The sequence below is a fragment of the Eucyclogobius newberryi genome, unplaced genomic scaffold, assembly GCF_026437365.1.
Source record: "Eucyclogobius newberryi isolate DKJ021-1_F unplaced genomic scaffold, fEucNew1.0.hap1 SCAF_17, whole genome shotgun sequence".
Taxonomy (NCBI): domain Eukaryota; kingdom Metazoa; phylum Chordata; class Actinopteri; order Gobiiformes; family Gobiidae; genus Eucyclogobius; species Eucyclogobius newberryi.
The window spans coordinates 11,153,048-11,169,313 of record NW_027315801.1 but is presented as its reverse complement, the minus strand read 5'-3'; the positions used below and the strand labels follow the sequence as shown (position 1 = coordinate 11,169,313).

Genomic DNA, 16,266 nt, shown 5'->3' with positions numbered 1-16,266 from the left:
CATTGTGCCTTAACAATGAGCGTTATTTTATCTATTTTACACTGCCTGCATGTGCTATTTTCAGCAAATTGTAATTAATTTTAAAGCAGATTTGGCTCTATGGACTGACAATAATTCCCTCTATCTCAGTATGAAGATTTTCAAACTGGATATCGAGCAGCTCTAGTCAGCTCTAGTAGTTCTTTTTCAAACACAAATACCGTACATAAATCCACTGCTTGTTATGGTGAAGAGGCGGAGCTTCAGTTCCAATGTTTTGAACAGAAAGTCAATTTAACTGTTTCTATTATCAAGCCATTTTAGATCAATATTTTTAATATGAAGAACAAAATGTAAAATGATGACATAAGTTATAGTTCAATACTGAGTACCTGGAAAAAGCATAATATGTCTCCTTGAAGATGGATACGTTTAATGCCAAACAATGGTACATTTCAGGCAAAAAGTGCATATTTCATTCCTTCCATTTAACATAAAAAAGTATTCATCACCTTTGCTGTGATCATCAAAAAAACTCCAGTGCTTCACAAAATCTTCGCGTTCTAACACATGCGCTGCTAAATTCATACAGCTTATTGACACTGCATAGAAGACTAGTTTGTCGCCGGTCTCACGTCTATATTCGGCACAAAAAGTCTGGCGTGCTGTCTCAGCCTGAACTGTCATGAGGAACTCGGCAAGGAAATAAAGTTCTTACAGAAAGTGGGAAGTTATTCAGGTTGTGTTTGGAAAGAAAACGAATACAGAAGATTAGATTGTGAAACTGTATTAACAATCTGGGTCATCCTCACGTGATGAAATGATGTATTTTCAGGCCAAAGTTCTACATTTGAAGTAAAAGAAGAAAAATATACTAATAATAATATAAATGTTTTATTAGGGCTGTTCAATCAATATCTAAATCCTATGGTTTTAAATATTTGAGAGGTCTACAGTCAATCCTCTGTCACTAAAAGCAATAGAGTTCACACTTTGAAGGAATAAAGTAGACATAATTTTGTGTTAGCTGGCCCTGGTGTTAGTCTGCTCTGTTTAAATCCACAAAATGCAGACTGAAAGCCTGAGAGGAAAAAAAATGATTTATTATTTCTTTGCCATTTTGCTCAGTCCTAAAATAAATGAAATATTACAAGCATGACTTGTTCTGTTACAATGGCTCGCAGCTAGACAACACTGCTCATATTCATCATGCGTGGATGCGTAACAGTGTAATGTCATTTGCGTAATGAAAAGATTGAAGCAATTGGTTTAAAAATGCTGAATTGGGTTAAAGGTTAGAGCTGTTGTCTGAGATGGCAGTTCCTCTCAAGGAAGGTTGAGTTTGACTGAACAGAGTGGAAAACAGGTCAAAAACAAAAGAAAATCTTATGTATTTAGCAAATAGAGGAGCTAAAACAACTATTTGTGACATAATGACAAGGCAAATGTCACTATTATATATCCTGAGAGACGACATCATCACTGAAGAAATTGGGTGAGTCTCACTTCCCCGAATTTCATAAGAGAGAACAGGAAGTGTCATGGTTTAAATCACTTCAACTTGGGTCTCTTATGATTATCTTGAATATGGTCTTACTCTTGGTCTAGGCACATGTTATCATTAAAGAAACTTCGATTATTTAGTACATTCTCTTTCCTAAAAAGTGTTGATTTTTCGTGTTAAAAATGTTGTAATTTGTAGTTACATTGAAATAATAATATTTACCATTATAATAAGTTTTAAGAGCCTTTCTGAATTCTGGCATTTTTTTTTAGGTATTTCACTAGTAATTACACATTTTCAATAACTTTCAATAATAAATATGGACAAAAAAAAATGTATTAATAATTATAGTCAGACGATATTATATCAATCCAACAGACAATTGTTAAAACATGTCTTTAAACGTATTAGTCTTGGTTTAATTATCACCTTATGCACTTAATTATTACCAGTACAATGACTACCGGTACAACATAGCTTTTTTCATTTTTATTATATACATCTTCAAAACAACATTCACAATATTATCTAAATGTATATATTGCCCCCCTCTACTTTGTAAAATATGATTACACTAGCACAACTTAAACGGGCTCTTACAAAAACTTGTAATCAACTAATTTCATTTGAATAATGTGTGACCACCAGGGAGTCATGGGTTTGATTCCCAATGTGACCATTTGCTGAATGTCTTTACTCTCTCTCTCCCCATTTCAAGCTACAACTGTTCTGTGTAATAAAGCCTCCGAAACGAGAAAATATCAATAGCAATACAAAAAAATACAAAATAAATTAAAAATAAATAAATTGGATCAAAGGCAAGAAGGTCAAAGGTGAAACTTGACTCAGCTCAGTGATGTTGGCTGTGGAGAGGCCTACACGTGTCACTTCTGAAAATAACTCTGGGACAAGTCAGTGCAAAAATCAATTAGTGTCTACAAGTAGATAATGTTCAGTCTGTTGTGTTTTGATCTTTAGTCTTTCCTGGAAGTGAAGTGTCCTTTGGCTTAAACTGTAGAGACAAGTAGTAGTAGTGTGAGGGTGTACAATAAATTGAATTGTAATCAAATCGTTTGCAGATAATGATGAACCAATATTGACATTTTGGTAATTTTTTTGGTCAATGAGCCAATGTGAACTTAATATTAAAAGCATTTCGTATTTGTTTTTAATCATGAAGATAAACATTTGATAAACAAAAGGGATTGACAAATATGAGATAAATGGTTGTGATCTACAGTGCATCCGGAAAGTATTCCATCTTCGTGTCATCAGACCAGAGATTTTTGTTTCTCATCGTCTGTGAGTTCTTCAGGTGCCTTTTTACAAACTGCAGGCGGCTCTCACATGCCTTTTACTGAGGAGTGGCTTCTCTCTCTCTATCACTCAGGCCTGATTGGTGAGGTGCTGCAGAAATGGTTGTTCTTCTGGAAGCTTCTCCTCTCTCCACAGAGACACGCTGGAGATCTGTCAGAGTAACCACCGGGTTCTTGTTCACCTGCTGACTAAGGCCCTTCTCCCCTGATGGCTCAGTTTTACCAGGTGAACAGCTTTAGGAACAGTCTTGTTGGTTCTAACCTCTATTTACGGATGATGGAGGCCACTCTGCTCATAGGAACCTTCAATGCTGCAGACATTTTTCTGTCCCTTCCTCAGATCTGTGCCTTGATACAATCCTGTCTCTGAGGTCTACAGACAATTCTTTGGACTTCATGGCTCGGTTTGTGCTCTGACATCACTGTTAACTGTGGGACCTTTTATAGACAAGCAACTGAATTTACCACAGGTGGAGTCCAATCAAGTTGTAGAAGCATCTCAAGGATGATCAGTGGAAGTGGGATGTACCGGAGTGCTTTTTTGTTTTAGTTTTATTTTTAATAACTTTCCAAAGAAAGTTAAACAACCTTCTTTCACATTGTCATTATGGGGTACTGTTTGTACAATTTTGAGGCAAATAATGAATTTAATCAATTTTGGACAAAAGCTGTAACATAACAAAATGTGTAAAATTGATGCACTGTACTGCACAACTATAGTCCACGACCAGGTCTAAACTTGAACATATCTTGGACTAAACCAAAGTCCAAATCAGATGTGGGCCTTAAATCAGACACAAGATGGGCCAATAAACAATAATATAATTTATTGTGATTAAAACAATAATGGTTTGAGGTACATTTTGTAAAATTTAGATATTTGTCATCAAAACAATCACCAATACATCACCAAAATGTAGAGGAAAAAGTGACTTTATGTGCCTCGTGTTTGCTCCTGTTGTCTTCACTTATTTACTATTCTATAATTATGACAATGAAACCTAATAAACATGAAACCTAATATCCATAACACTTTAAAACAACTATCGTGATATTGCAATCAATCACAATGAGTCATATTGTCCCATACAATCCAGACCAGGAGTTTTAACTAACCAGGTCTAACACAGATGCAGAGTAATTGCACTGAATAACAATAACAAAGGACATGAATGACTTTTAAACTTTATTAAGCACTAAAGAGCCGGAAACAGTCTCTAAGGCGGTGTTGAAACGAGCTGCTGGAGCGCAATGTAAATAGACTCGTACATGACGTGTGTGTGTGTGTGTGTGTGTGTGTGTGTGTGTGTGCAGGCCTTACAATGATCACATCCCTTTGGCCAGGTGACAGCAGGAGTTACTGGAGCTTTACAGATGATCGCAGCGGCACGTTTCCACTGCCACACGGAGCTGATGCGCACAAGACAACACCCAGGAGTTGCATAAGTTAAAGCGGGGATGACAGAGGGAGTTTCTATCCTGGTCCCGGGACAGCAGCGCGCACACTTCGGACTAATCTCACAAACACGACCCGCGTCTCATTAGCGCCTGGACGCCAAAACCGCTCGGGCATGGGAAATAACTGTAACTGTGTAACTGTCCGCGGGCCAAGCCAACGTAACTGACCTGTTTTTCAGCGGCTGGCTCTTCAGTTCGTAGTAGGTTTTGGGCTCCTCTTGGAACTCCTCCTCTGCGCTCTCAAAGTCCGGGACTATTCCAGATTCGGACTGCATGTTTGTGGCCGATGTCAACTTCAGCGAAACAACAGATACAAAGAAAGACACGGACGGGCGCAAATGTGTTGCCACCGCCGCCGTAAACGCGAGCCCTGGCGCTCTGTGCACGACCCGGAGCTGTGTAGTCCTCCGCGAGCACGGGAACAGCGCGGCCGCGTCACAGCGCACTACAACTACCGTCGGGCACCGCGGCACGCCGCTTGTCAGCACGCTCGTTATTGGCTGCCACATGCCCCCGGGGGTTTCACGCAGCCTTTATTTTGCAAGAATGTGTTCATTTTAGCCACGAATCCAAGTTTATGACGTGAAAACAATGAACGAATACGAGCGTTTTGTGGAGAACACGGAGTCAAAGGTTCAAGTTTTGAGTGTTTTGGGGACGTTAAAGTGAAAATGTCTTCTTGTCCGCTTGTATTATTATTATCCATGGATCGTGGGACGAACAATTTTAAACAAAGTAGGTCTATTATATCTTTTAAATACGAAAAATACATCAGAGTGTGGAATCCAACAGGAAACTGAAACCCATTAATATCCGTGAATATAGACTCTACCTCCCAATATTACCAGACTGTATTATTTAACATAAATCACACAGTATTTGTTATACTAGGACTATGGACTCTATCCAACCAAAATCATAAAACACAAATGTCATGGCATCCACAACATACAAAGTGTTCATAATTTCATATAGACAACATATTAAATGTAGATGAAAACTGTGTAATCACACTCCAATTGCATAGAAAACCAATTAGTTTAAAGTCCATAGCAGCAGAGATTAATTAAGAAACCATTACAGACCTGCAGGCGTCGCTGAGCCTCATCCGTTTGCCATCCTTCCCTGCGCAGACAAGCTGTTGTCTTGGCTTTTGCGTCTGCCTCAGTCTCAACCCTTTTCCCTCCGTCAAAAAAAATAATAAAATCATATGCCGTTTCTTTCCTCGAGTTACCGCCACGCACCGCACGAGGGCAGTGTGGAGTGAGTGCAGTGTCGGTGCGTTTCCTCTGTTACGTTTAAACCTACTCGAGTAACTTTGGGAATCATATCGAGTATTTTTCAGACACTATTTTTACTGTGTGAGTGATACATTTGACAGTGTAACAATACTCTTACTTGAGTAACAGTGCTTTCGACTGTGAGTGACAAAAAGTTTTATGTTGACAATATTAAATGATCTCAACCTTTGTGTTTCTTGCAGACAGGATTTTTTCGTTGTTTATTTTCAGTTCTTCATTAAAAAAAAAAAAAAAAAGTTGAGTTGTTTTGTCTTTCCAAATACATTAACTTCAAATTATAAATCACACGTTAGGCCCAGACAGCTAGGATACCCTATATTTAGGTATTAGTTTCCACAAATACTTATTATTATATTATAATTAATACTAGTTATACTTACTGAGTAATTACTTGGATCATCACTTTATACTTGATGTGTTAACTACTTTGAAAAATTGTCACAAAGTGTTGTTGTTGTTGTTTCTGTTTCTTTTAAAATACCATCTTCTATATGCACTTTTTTAATAGGGGCAGTGCATATTAATGAACATCTCTAAATATGCCAGATTGTGGGGAAAGTGTTCAAGTAGGGATAGAATCATATTTTTATTTCAGTTTATTTTTCTTGCAGTGAAAACACAGCGAGACAAAGAGTAAATAGTGCAGCTTCAACATGGTTTTCAAATGGCACCTAGTTGCTTTTTTATCTTTTAAATGAGTTTGTAAGTTACTTTTACTTGTCTACATTTTCTAGCCGCTTTACTCACCTGTGTCCATTATTTACTGGATGCAAATACATGTTCAACATTTGCACTTGCTTCATCTTGCTCATCTGGTTTAATCAGTGTTCGGAAGCTCACGCAAAAAGGATGCAAATATGTGCCTTTTGTGTGAGTGTGTACCTTCAGTGCCTGTCAAGCGGTGGTGATAAGTACAAATGTTGCAACAGGTGCTACATATACTTTATCCATGTTTGAATCATTTTATCTATAGCAATTTATGGCTAATAAATGTCACTATTGCCTCTGCAGAGCAAAAAGGGACTGATTATAGGTCAAATGGCTATGGGAGCAAAAATTAGAGAGCAATCTAGAAATAATTATTTTCTTTTTTTTCATGCTCTATTTTCCTTCTCTTTCCTTTATTTATTTTTATTTTTTCTTCTTGCTTTGAAGGTTTGTATACATATTTATTTATTCATATGTCTGGGTATGTTTTGATGTTGTTTGTACAGTGTGTTGGGATATAATTGGAATTGACTTGTTGCTCGCCCTTTTCAAGAAGTGTAATAAACAAGAATAAAAGTATAAGAAAAACGTTTATAAAGAATAAATTAAGAAAATAAAAAGGATGCATAATAGCTCACAAGGAGCTTTACAGAATATAAATAAATACAAATGGTCAGATAAACAATAAGAACACAAATTAAAAAAAAAAAAAACATGAAAAAAAAGTGGTAGCACAAAACAAAGTAGGAAAGGCTAATCAGAATAAATGTGTTTGGGTTTTGAAGAGAGTTCGTTACATGTAATGACACTGGTCTTGAAGCGTTTATCTTGTTATATTGAAAGCCCCACTTCAACTTTTCAGCCGAAACGTTATTGAACTTGAAAACCTTGAGCTTTGCCTTAAATGTTCCACAGATAATGTTCCAAAGTCTGGCTTTAGCTCTCGATCACCATGTGGAGTGTTCACCAGTTTAATTTTTTTTTTTTTTCACCACTTTCCTAGAGAAGGTTGAGTTCTGATTTAGACATGTTTTTAAACCAACTCCATTTGCAGACAGATGAGAGACATGACAAGCTCGGAGTCTCTGGGTTTTTACCTCTGGAGCCCCATATTAGACAGACACTATGCATTTTAGTGAGTGTTGTTGTGGAATAGGCCACTGATTAGAGGCCTCCAGCTGAGAGCGAGGCCCTGCTTTACACCGCACTGCATTTTAAAAAGGCTCAAGAGGAAACGGCATATTCATAACAAACTTACTCTACATACCACGGCATCAAATAATTTAACAGTGTCTTCCCCTCTTTCTATCCTGTGGTTATTGCGTTCCTGTGTATGAAATGGAAAGTGGCCACAAGTATGAAATGCATGTGTTTTTATCCATGTGCAATATTGTGTTTTTAAGATGAGCGACAGTAAATTGAACAGCGGTGATGTATAGCCTAAAAATTAAAAACCACGACATTTATAAATCAGTCAGTGCTGAAATGGTTGGATAATGTGCAAGGAATGTCCTGCCAAGTTCCCGCAGTTGTTTACTTGCTGAATCTAGGCAAATTATCATCCTCACCATATAATAAATGCCAAAATTCACTTATATAAGCCAACAAATGTGAACCAGGAGAAACATAACTTTGAGTCGTTGAGTCAATATGCTTGTAAGAACTTAAAATGTATCATTGTGAAGTGTTTTAGGGCTGTTTGTATCACAATAACTTTACTTTATTATGCAGAAAGTTTGATGACATAAAGTTGGTCACATGCATGAAGAATGACAAGTGGAAAATGGTAATCTTTCATACATTTTGCAATAAGATTTCCTATGAGTGAAGTCTAATGGAGAGGAAGAAGAAGAGGACTCAGAGGGACAAGAGATGGCGGAGGGGAGTGGACCGATGGTCAGTAGCGATCTGGACAGTGGGGAGGAGCAACCTCCTGTGGATGTTGGTACCTGGCAATGTAAAATGTCCTTTGGCTCGTCTGTGTTGGAGGGTTCTGGCAGTGAGAAGCAGGATGGAGCTGCTGATACCGGGAATGAGAGCACAGAGTGTAAGGTGTTCATAAAGCTTGCACAGGAAAATGTGTCCTTTAAGGAGTGGAGTCCAGTGGCATTGACGACGAGCCTTAATAAGGCTGTGGGAGAGATCAAGGAGTCGAGAGTCCTTAGAGATGGCTCGCTGCTAGTTGTGTGCAAAGAGAACTGAAAGGATCAGGAAGATTCCTTGGAACTGATTGGGCAGAAATAGAAAACACGCTAAACGCGCTGAATGGGAGTCAGAGTAAAGGAAGTCTACTTTTGGAGAATCAGAGTAATCGAAGTAAAGGAATGGAGGTAGGGGCGTCGCTGGTCTCCTGTCCACAGTAGATGCACAACGACAACAACTCCAGAAATCACTCCAGAAATCACAATTACAGTGGGTGGATGCCGGCCGCCGTGGAGCACTGGGAAGGAGGAAGAAGAGGAAGAAGAAGAAGAAGAAGAAGAAGAGGGGTGAGAGGAAGTGGAGACCACAAAACACCAAAGAAGAGTGTTTTTTTTTTAAGAGGAAGAAGAATAGAATCTCATGTGCTTGGAATTCGTGGGCTTGGAACTCGGGCTTTGAAATCGTGGGCTTTGAACTGAAGCATGAAGTCAAAGTCTGCAGGTATTGTAACATTTGGATACCAACCGCCATGACGAAACAGAATAACAACAGCAACAACAGTCTAAGGAATAAAGTCTGGCGGTAATGCAACACTCGGATGCCAACCGCCATAAAACAACAACAACAACAACAACAACAACAGCCGCCATAAAACACCGCAATGGAAGGAGTACTTTTAAGGACTACGACAGAGTCTGAGGAATAAAGTCTGGCGGTAATGCAACACTTGGATGCCAACTGCCATAAAACAACAACAACAACAACAACAACAAGTCTGAGGAATAAAGTCTGGCGGTAATGCAACAATTGGATGCTAACCGCCATAAAACAACAACAACAACAACCAACCGCCATAATCTGGCGGTAATGCAACACTCGGATGCCAACCGCCATAAAACAACAACAACAACAACAACAACCAACCGCCATAAAACACCAAAGAAGAAGAAGAATAAAGTCTAAAGAATAAAGTCTGGCGGTAATGTAACACTTGGATACCAGCCGCCATAAAACATAAACACCAAAACACACATAGCTCAAAAAGTTCCAATATTCACTGGTGGTCATGAATGAAAATTGTCCCTTTTAACATAAACAGTGCTGATAAACATGTGTTTTTGCCACATGTAACAGCCAAATTGTCCCTCGACCTTTTTAAGTTGTAGTGGGTTCATTTGAATAATAAATGATTCCCTAATTGGGTCAATGAGGGCAGTGTCTTTTGTTTACACTAGCTGTGCCCTGTTCGAGGAGGAGACGACAGGGCCAGATGGTTTTGGGGGATCTTAATGAGACTCTTATTCATTTCTGCTGTCAGAAATCCAGGGGAAAAGGGGGTGGGGAAAGTGTGAGCTGATTGGCCAATACTTGATACAGTAGCAATAAGCTATTTGGTTTGATTTGGCATTTTCAACCCAAATTTCCCTTTTATTTCATACTCATTTAGCACTTGAAAAGGCTTATAATGCATTAGCTTAATAAGATTTAAAAATGCATAACTTTTACTTTTTTGGTGGCTACTTTCTTTGCCTGGACTGTTCCACAATATGGAATAAACAGATCAAGCTTTTATTTATATACACTTGTTTTTATAGGTCAAAAATACCTTAGAAAACATGCTTTCTTGTGAGCGAAGCTAGCTAATGTTTAATGCCATAGTGTGGGACTTTTTAGACAAAGCAATAACATCTCCATGGGGACAAGTAGGTGGCAGACCCTCCACTAGAAAAGTGCACCTTTAAGGATTTAGAACAAGTAGCATTATCATTTATAAAACATCAATATCCACCTAATATGTTTTATCAATAATTATAATATTATTAAAAATAGTATGTTTGGTTTTTTACAGCTGAGCAAATATATTGACCAGGACCATGCAGCACAATTAAGTAGCTGTATTTCTTGAGTCACTATATAAAAATAATAATAAATCTAGGTTATTAATTATTATAAAGGATTTTTAAGGGATTAAATGTGTATAAGAGTTAAACCTGGACTGAATCAGGTCTGAAGGACACACTTTCACACTTTGCCTTGGGCTCAATTTAATCCTTATAGACTTGGTTTGGTGCTGTTGATTTAGTCCAAGCTGGGTCCAGGTTTATTTCTGTTTAGTCTTAATTTAGACCAAGTTTTCATGTAATGGATGTGCAAGTGTGAACATGGCGGGTAACAAGAACAAACCAGATCAAAAAACAGGACTGGCCCAAACGAGAATGTAACCTGTGAGAACTAACTAGGTCTAAAATCAACACATTAACAGGATGGACAACTTGAAGGATTCTTTACACGGCCCTGTCTGCTTTGGCTGAACAATGACCACATGAGTAACAGTAAAATCCTGTAATGAATATTTTAGTGCCACAGTCTCTCCACAGGGGATGAATATCACAGAGTGTGAAACGAACACCAACAATTTACTTCCCAGCGCTGTATCTGCCGCGCCAGAGAAGGTCACCAATGTGTGAAGCGACTTGGATCTAATAGTTAGCTTGGCTGCAGCGTAATAATAGCTGTCAAAGTGGCATTTAAATTAGGCATATTCTTTGTGAGAAATACTTTTAAGAATATAGTCTGCTGATTGATTCCCCAATATAAGTGTATGGTGCATTTTTTGCTCACTTTCACACTTTTTGCTTCACACTTTTTGCAGTCATTACTCTTAAAAACTGCCCGCGTTATTCATTTGTATCACTCTCAGATCTTAAGATAAGAAAACAGAGAATTGAGAATGCAATCAAAAATCTAAATAAATAAATAGTCTTATAAATCGAACTCAATACTGTAGAGTAAAAATATGTTTTTTATATTAATTTTATTTCATATGGGACAGTGCACACTAATCAACATGTGTTAATCCAACATGTTAATGTGCCAGAGTAAGACTAATTATCACCTGTAGTCCTTTTGGCAGGTTGATGGAGACAGAAAATAGGACATAATGGCCACAAACACTCAAGTCCATACACGATGACATACGTACAATGAAGATCAGTGATATACATAGGGCTACAACACATTATGTACAATAACGGGTATGATTATGATTATGTAGGCCCACAGTGCAGTATAAGCACTTATTTATTGACAGTTTTCTTGTGTGGAATCGTTTTGCTAATTTCAAACATTGAATGGCCACAACATAATGAAATGTGTATCTATTAGAGTAAAACGTTATATAAGCTTATAGGCCTATATATACGTGTGTTAAAAGTAAAAAACATTGATGCATAATGTACATTTTGGCGATTTTTAGCCTGAAACAATAGTCCAAAAGAATAGAACAATAGAATTTCAATCTTGGGAAATGTAGTCAATATTGTCAGCCATGCGAGAGGGAAACGGCTAATGTTAATAGCCAATTTATCAATGTATCTGTCGTGGCAGATTGTTTTAATGCTGCTGAAATAATATTATTATTATTATTTTATATATATATATATATATATATATATATATATATTATTTTTTTTTTTTTTTTTTTTTTCTGCTATCAGGCTTTGGTACATTTATGCAAATGCAAATTTCAATCTTTTGGCTTCTGCGCACATGGGCTCCGGGAGACGGGGCTTATTCTGGGGGCTCTGGGCTCAGTTCAGCGGTGAAGCCGGTGGTGGCAGCTGCTGGATGACACACACACACACACACACACACACACGCACACGCACACGCACACGCACACACACACACGCACACACACGCACACGCGCACACGCACGCACACACACACACGCGCGCGCGCGCGCACACACGCACACGCACACACACACACACACGCACACGCACACGCACACGCACACACGCACACACACACACGCACGCACACGCACACACACGCACAAACACCCGCACACACACACACACAAACGCACGCACGCACGCACAAACACACTCCCGCACGCACGCACCCGCACGCACGCACCCGCACACAGCCGCACGCACCCGCACGCACGCACCCGCACACAGCCGCACGCACCCGCACGCACGCACACAGCCGCACGCACCCGCACGCACCCGCACGCACGGGGGAGGAGGGTGGGGATGAGAGCGGGGCTGCCTCACATAATAGCCGGCGGCTGAAGGCGTGGTGTGGTGCTGCTGCCGTGCCGTGTGCGTTGCCTGTGCTCCGAGCGAGAGAGACGCGGCTTCACGGCGGTCCCTGCGCGTTACACCGGAGGATGAGCACGGATACCGGCCCCGCTCCTCTTCCATGACAAACCGGAGCCGAGCATGCGGGAGGAGGACATCCACGACACATAGAAAGCCGGGAGTATAGGTCAAGGTAAGGCGAGCATGGGATGGACGTGGGAGCAGCGCCTGTCAGACAAAGTAGTGACAGGAATCGTTTTATTTCATGGACAAAATAGACAAAAGTGTGCCGGGTTTGGTCGTGGCCGCTGCATTTTCCACAAAACTGGGAGGTGCAATTGTTTTATTTGCCATCTTCATGTGTTAGGTCGTATAGCCCACGCGTCAGGTGGAAAGGAAACCACCCATGTACAGTAGGCTCATTCATTGTTCTCGGCTCAGTGACGGGTTGCTATCATTATCATGGACGATTGGCTATTGTTTGTTGGTTAATCATTGTTCAACCTGCGTAATTGTTTCTAAAGGTGTGTGCTTCAAATGAACTAGAGTCTAATTACTGTTTGTGAATTGCAATGTGATTGAATATAAAGTGCAATATTGCACTAGTGAATCATCATTTTGCTTTTATGAAAATGTTGGGTTGTCAAATCCCATGACAGCACTGCAGTGTCACCCTTTTGCTTATTAAGCGGTAACTACTTTAGTGAATTTGTTTTTTTTGTGAGTCACATTTTGAAATCATATGTTTTGGTTCAGACATTTGTGGCATTTTTTAGCTTGTTTGCCGTTGGTTTGGAAACAGTTTAGTCCCGGATTGGTAATGTAGACTTGGTTTTGACCTGTCCTTGTCCAAGTTTGGTCCCAATTGCAAAGTGGAGTGTACATGCCCCCTCAATACACATCTTTTTGTAGTTTTGCAATGGATGGTGAGGTCTATTTGTAGATCAGAAGAGCAGTTTTTAACTTGATGGGCCCGAAGATGTTATTTCCAAGTTCAGGGAAGACACAGGATTCAGAAGTTGTATTTTAAACCCATGTAAACAGGATCTGTTGTTTTACAGATTGTGTCGGTACCAAGCGCAAGGACAGAAACGTTTGCTCTTCCTATTTTTCGCAAAGGATATCCTATGTCGTTTATCATGGTGAGCCGGAACTGTCAATTTGAGAACACTTGTTTGTGAGTGAGAAAGCAAAGACAGAGATGCTGTGGAGGATTCTACAGCACTCAATTGGCACACTTCCGCTTGACACCTGAAACTTCCCTGTGAAAAGTCAGAAGGAGAGCAGGCTATTCCTGGAGCATAATCTTATAATCATATAATCATACAGAGGATGAATCTAATGGACAAGTCGGTCTGTGCAGTGCAGGATCACAAATCTCTCTCATAATGAAAGATTGCAGGCATAACATCCCTGACAGATAATTGAGGAAGACAGATTGTTGCTTCATTATGGCACCTGTCAGTGGGTGGAGTATATGTACACCAGGGGTTTCCCTAAGTTCAAATACCCCTGAGGTAAATAAAGCTGTTTCCTAAAGTTATATATTGTCAATTATCACCATCATAACTATATGATTATTCTTCTTTTAATTATATTTATGTCCAAAATCTGCCCTAAACATTGTTAAGGATGTGAAATTTACAACAACGTACTAAAATACGATTCAATCCATTTGCACCCTGCTAAGTGCTCATGCACACCCAGGGGCCCCTGAGTCATTATATCTACCATTATAAACATGGATTCACTGACAAGTGAAGGATGAAGGGCCAATGTGGAAGAATCTGAAACAGTTTCTCTAGCTCAAATGACCAAATTCAACAATTGAAAACACATTGCATAAAAAGTTTTTTCCCCCGAATTGTATATGTAGCAAAAGGCTAAGAAATAATATTGCATCAATACAAAAGCAGTATCAAACTTTTGTTTGAATTATATTTGGCGCGTAGGCTTTATTTGACAGGACAGTGTAGTGTGAAATGGGACTGAGACTGCGGAATGACATGCATCGCCCCAGACGGCAGGCATATGTGCTATCCACTCAGCCACAAGCGAGTATGAATTCTGAAAAAATCCACATAAATGGCACAGAGATTGATTTGACCTTGAATAGTTTTGGAATGTTCTTGACATAATAGCACATGGTGATATTTTGTAAAGCACTATAATGCATCACACACTGAGGGCAGGGCACAGAAGGCATAAAAGCACTGGCAAGAGCTTCAAGTAACTTTACCGATATAGCTCCCCCTGCAGCTTCTTTGTGAAAATACCGTAATAGACCTAAAAATGCTGAATAATTACATACAAAAATGTTTAACGTGGCCAAATATATGTGATAAAAGAGCCAGGTTTCCCAGGATAGTTGTTTTCGGGTCAATGTTGGCAAGGCTGGTTTTCCATCCAGAGACAGCAGGAGGAGACAATGGACACTTGAAACTCCCCAAAAATACTAATACATAATACTAATAGTAATAAATAGTTAATGAGGTTAAAATGTTGATATGTTCCCCTTGGTTCATCTGTGTGATTCTTTTTGTGCTAACTGTAACGTTTTAGTGGTGGGAGATTTTTGATTTTGATTTTGTTTTTTCAGAACTGAGAAACTTAGAGAAACTGAGAAATGTATCGCTATTACTTGACCATGTTACAACTGTTTGACCATGGGATTACGCAACAACAAATATGTAGGCAGAACCTACAATTAAACTGCATAATCATATGTTAAAAGTCAGATTAAACTCAAATTTCACTCACACATTTCAAGATAATTCACTACATACTTTCTCCTTTCAGTTGTTGTGAGTATAAATCCCTTAAAATCCCTGCAAAATGGTCAACTAAGAGAAAAACGACTAAAAGTTTACAACCCTACAAGCTTTTCCCTCCACTTTGACTGTATATAGGTTGTTGTTGGTGGTCATAATGTTATGCCTGATCCATGTAAAGCATTTAAACCTTCTTCTGTTATTGAAGTGTTATTTCTTGTGTACTTCACTATCGGCAGGTGACTATGGACCAGTAGATTCACTCTGTCACTGCATCCAACAGATCAGTTTGTGGATGCAAAACAACTTTCTCCAGCTGAACTCAGACAAGACTGAAATAATCGTTTTTGGCCCACAGAAACAAAGAGAAAGTGTTAGCGGTCACCTCCAGAGTCTCGCTCTAAAACCTACAAACCAAATTAGAAATCTGGGGGTAATAATGGACTCAGACTTGAACTTTAATAGCCACGTCAAATCAATAACATCAGCAGCTTTTTACCATCTAAAAAACATTGCCAAAATCAAAAATATGGTGTCAAAACCAGATTTAGAGAGACTTATCCATGCGTTTGTCTCCAGTAGATTAGACTACTGTAACGGCCTGCTCACTGGTCTCTCCAAACGAGCTGTAAAACACCTGCAGTACATCCAGAACGCTGCTGCTCGGGTCCTGACTAGAACCAGGAAGTACGATCACATTAGTCCTGTTCTCAGGTCTCTGCACTGGCTCCTGTGGCTCAGAGAATAGACTTTAAAGCAGCTCTGCTTGTGTACAAGTCTCTCCATGGCCTAGCACCAAAGTACATCTTGGATATGTTAGTGCCATATGAACCATCTCGCACTCTGAGGACCTCAGGGACCGGCCTCCTGCTGGTGCCCAGAGTCAGGACAAAACATGGGGAATCTGCGTTTCAGTTTTATGCAGCTAAAATCTGGAACAGTCTTCCTGAAGATGTGAGACAGGCTTCAACTCTGACAATGTTCAAATCTAAGCTAAA

At 39.4% G+C, this 16,266-nt stretch overlaps 2 protein-coding genes across 3 annotated transcripts in view; one reads left to right on the top strand and one right to left on the bottom strand.

Annotated features, from left to right (window-relative positions):
- LOC140362861 (microphthalmia-associated transcription factor-like) overlaps positions 1 to 5,431 on the bottom strand; it is a 47,531-nt gene extending 42,100 nt beyond the window's left edge. Inside the window, exon 1 of one of the 2 annotated variants that reach the window (XM_072449119.1) lies at positions 5,343 to 5,431. In XM_072449119.1, the coding sequence (XP_072305220.1) occupies positions 5,343 to 5,365 (23 nt within the window). In that variant the 5' untranslated portion in view covers positions 5,366 to 5,431. Of the gene's footprint in view, positions 1 to 4,425; positions 4,674 to 5,342 lie in introns of those variants that run through there. The other variant, XM_072449118.1, reaches the window with a different exon arrangement.
- A 7,016-nt stretch (positions 5,432 to 12,447) lies between these two features.
- Positions 12,448 to 16,266, top strand: part of frmd4bb (FERM domain containing 4Bb) — a 30,966-nt gene continuing 27,147 nt past the window's right edge. Inside the window, exon 1 of the mRNA XM_072449115.1 lies at positions 12,448 to 12,690. The gene's annotated coding sequence lies outside the window, so the exon portion shown is untranslated. The remainder of the gene's footprint in view (positions 12,691 to 16,266) is intronic.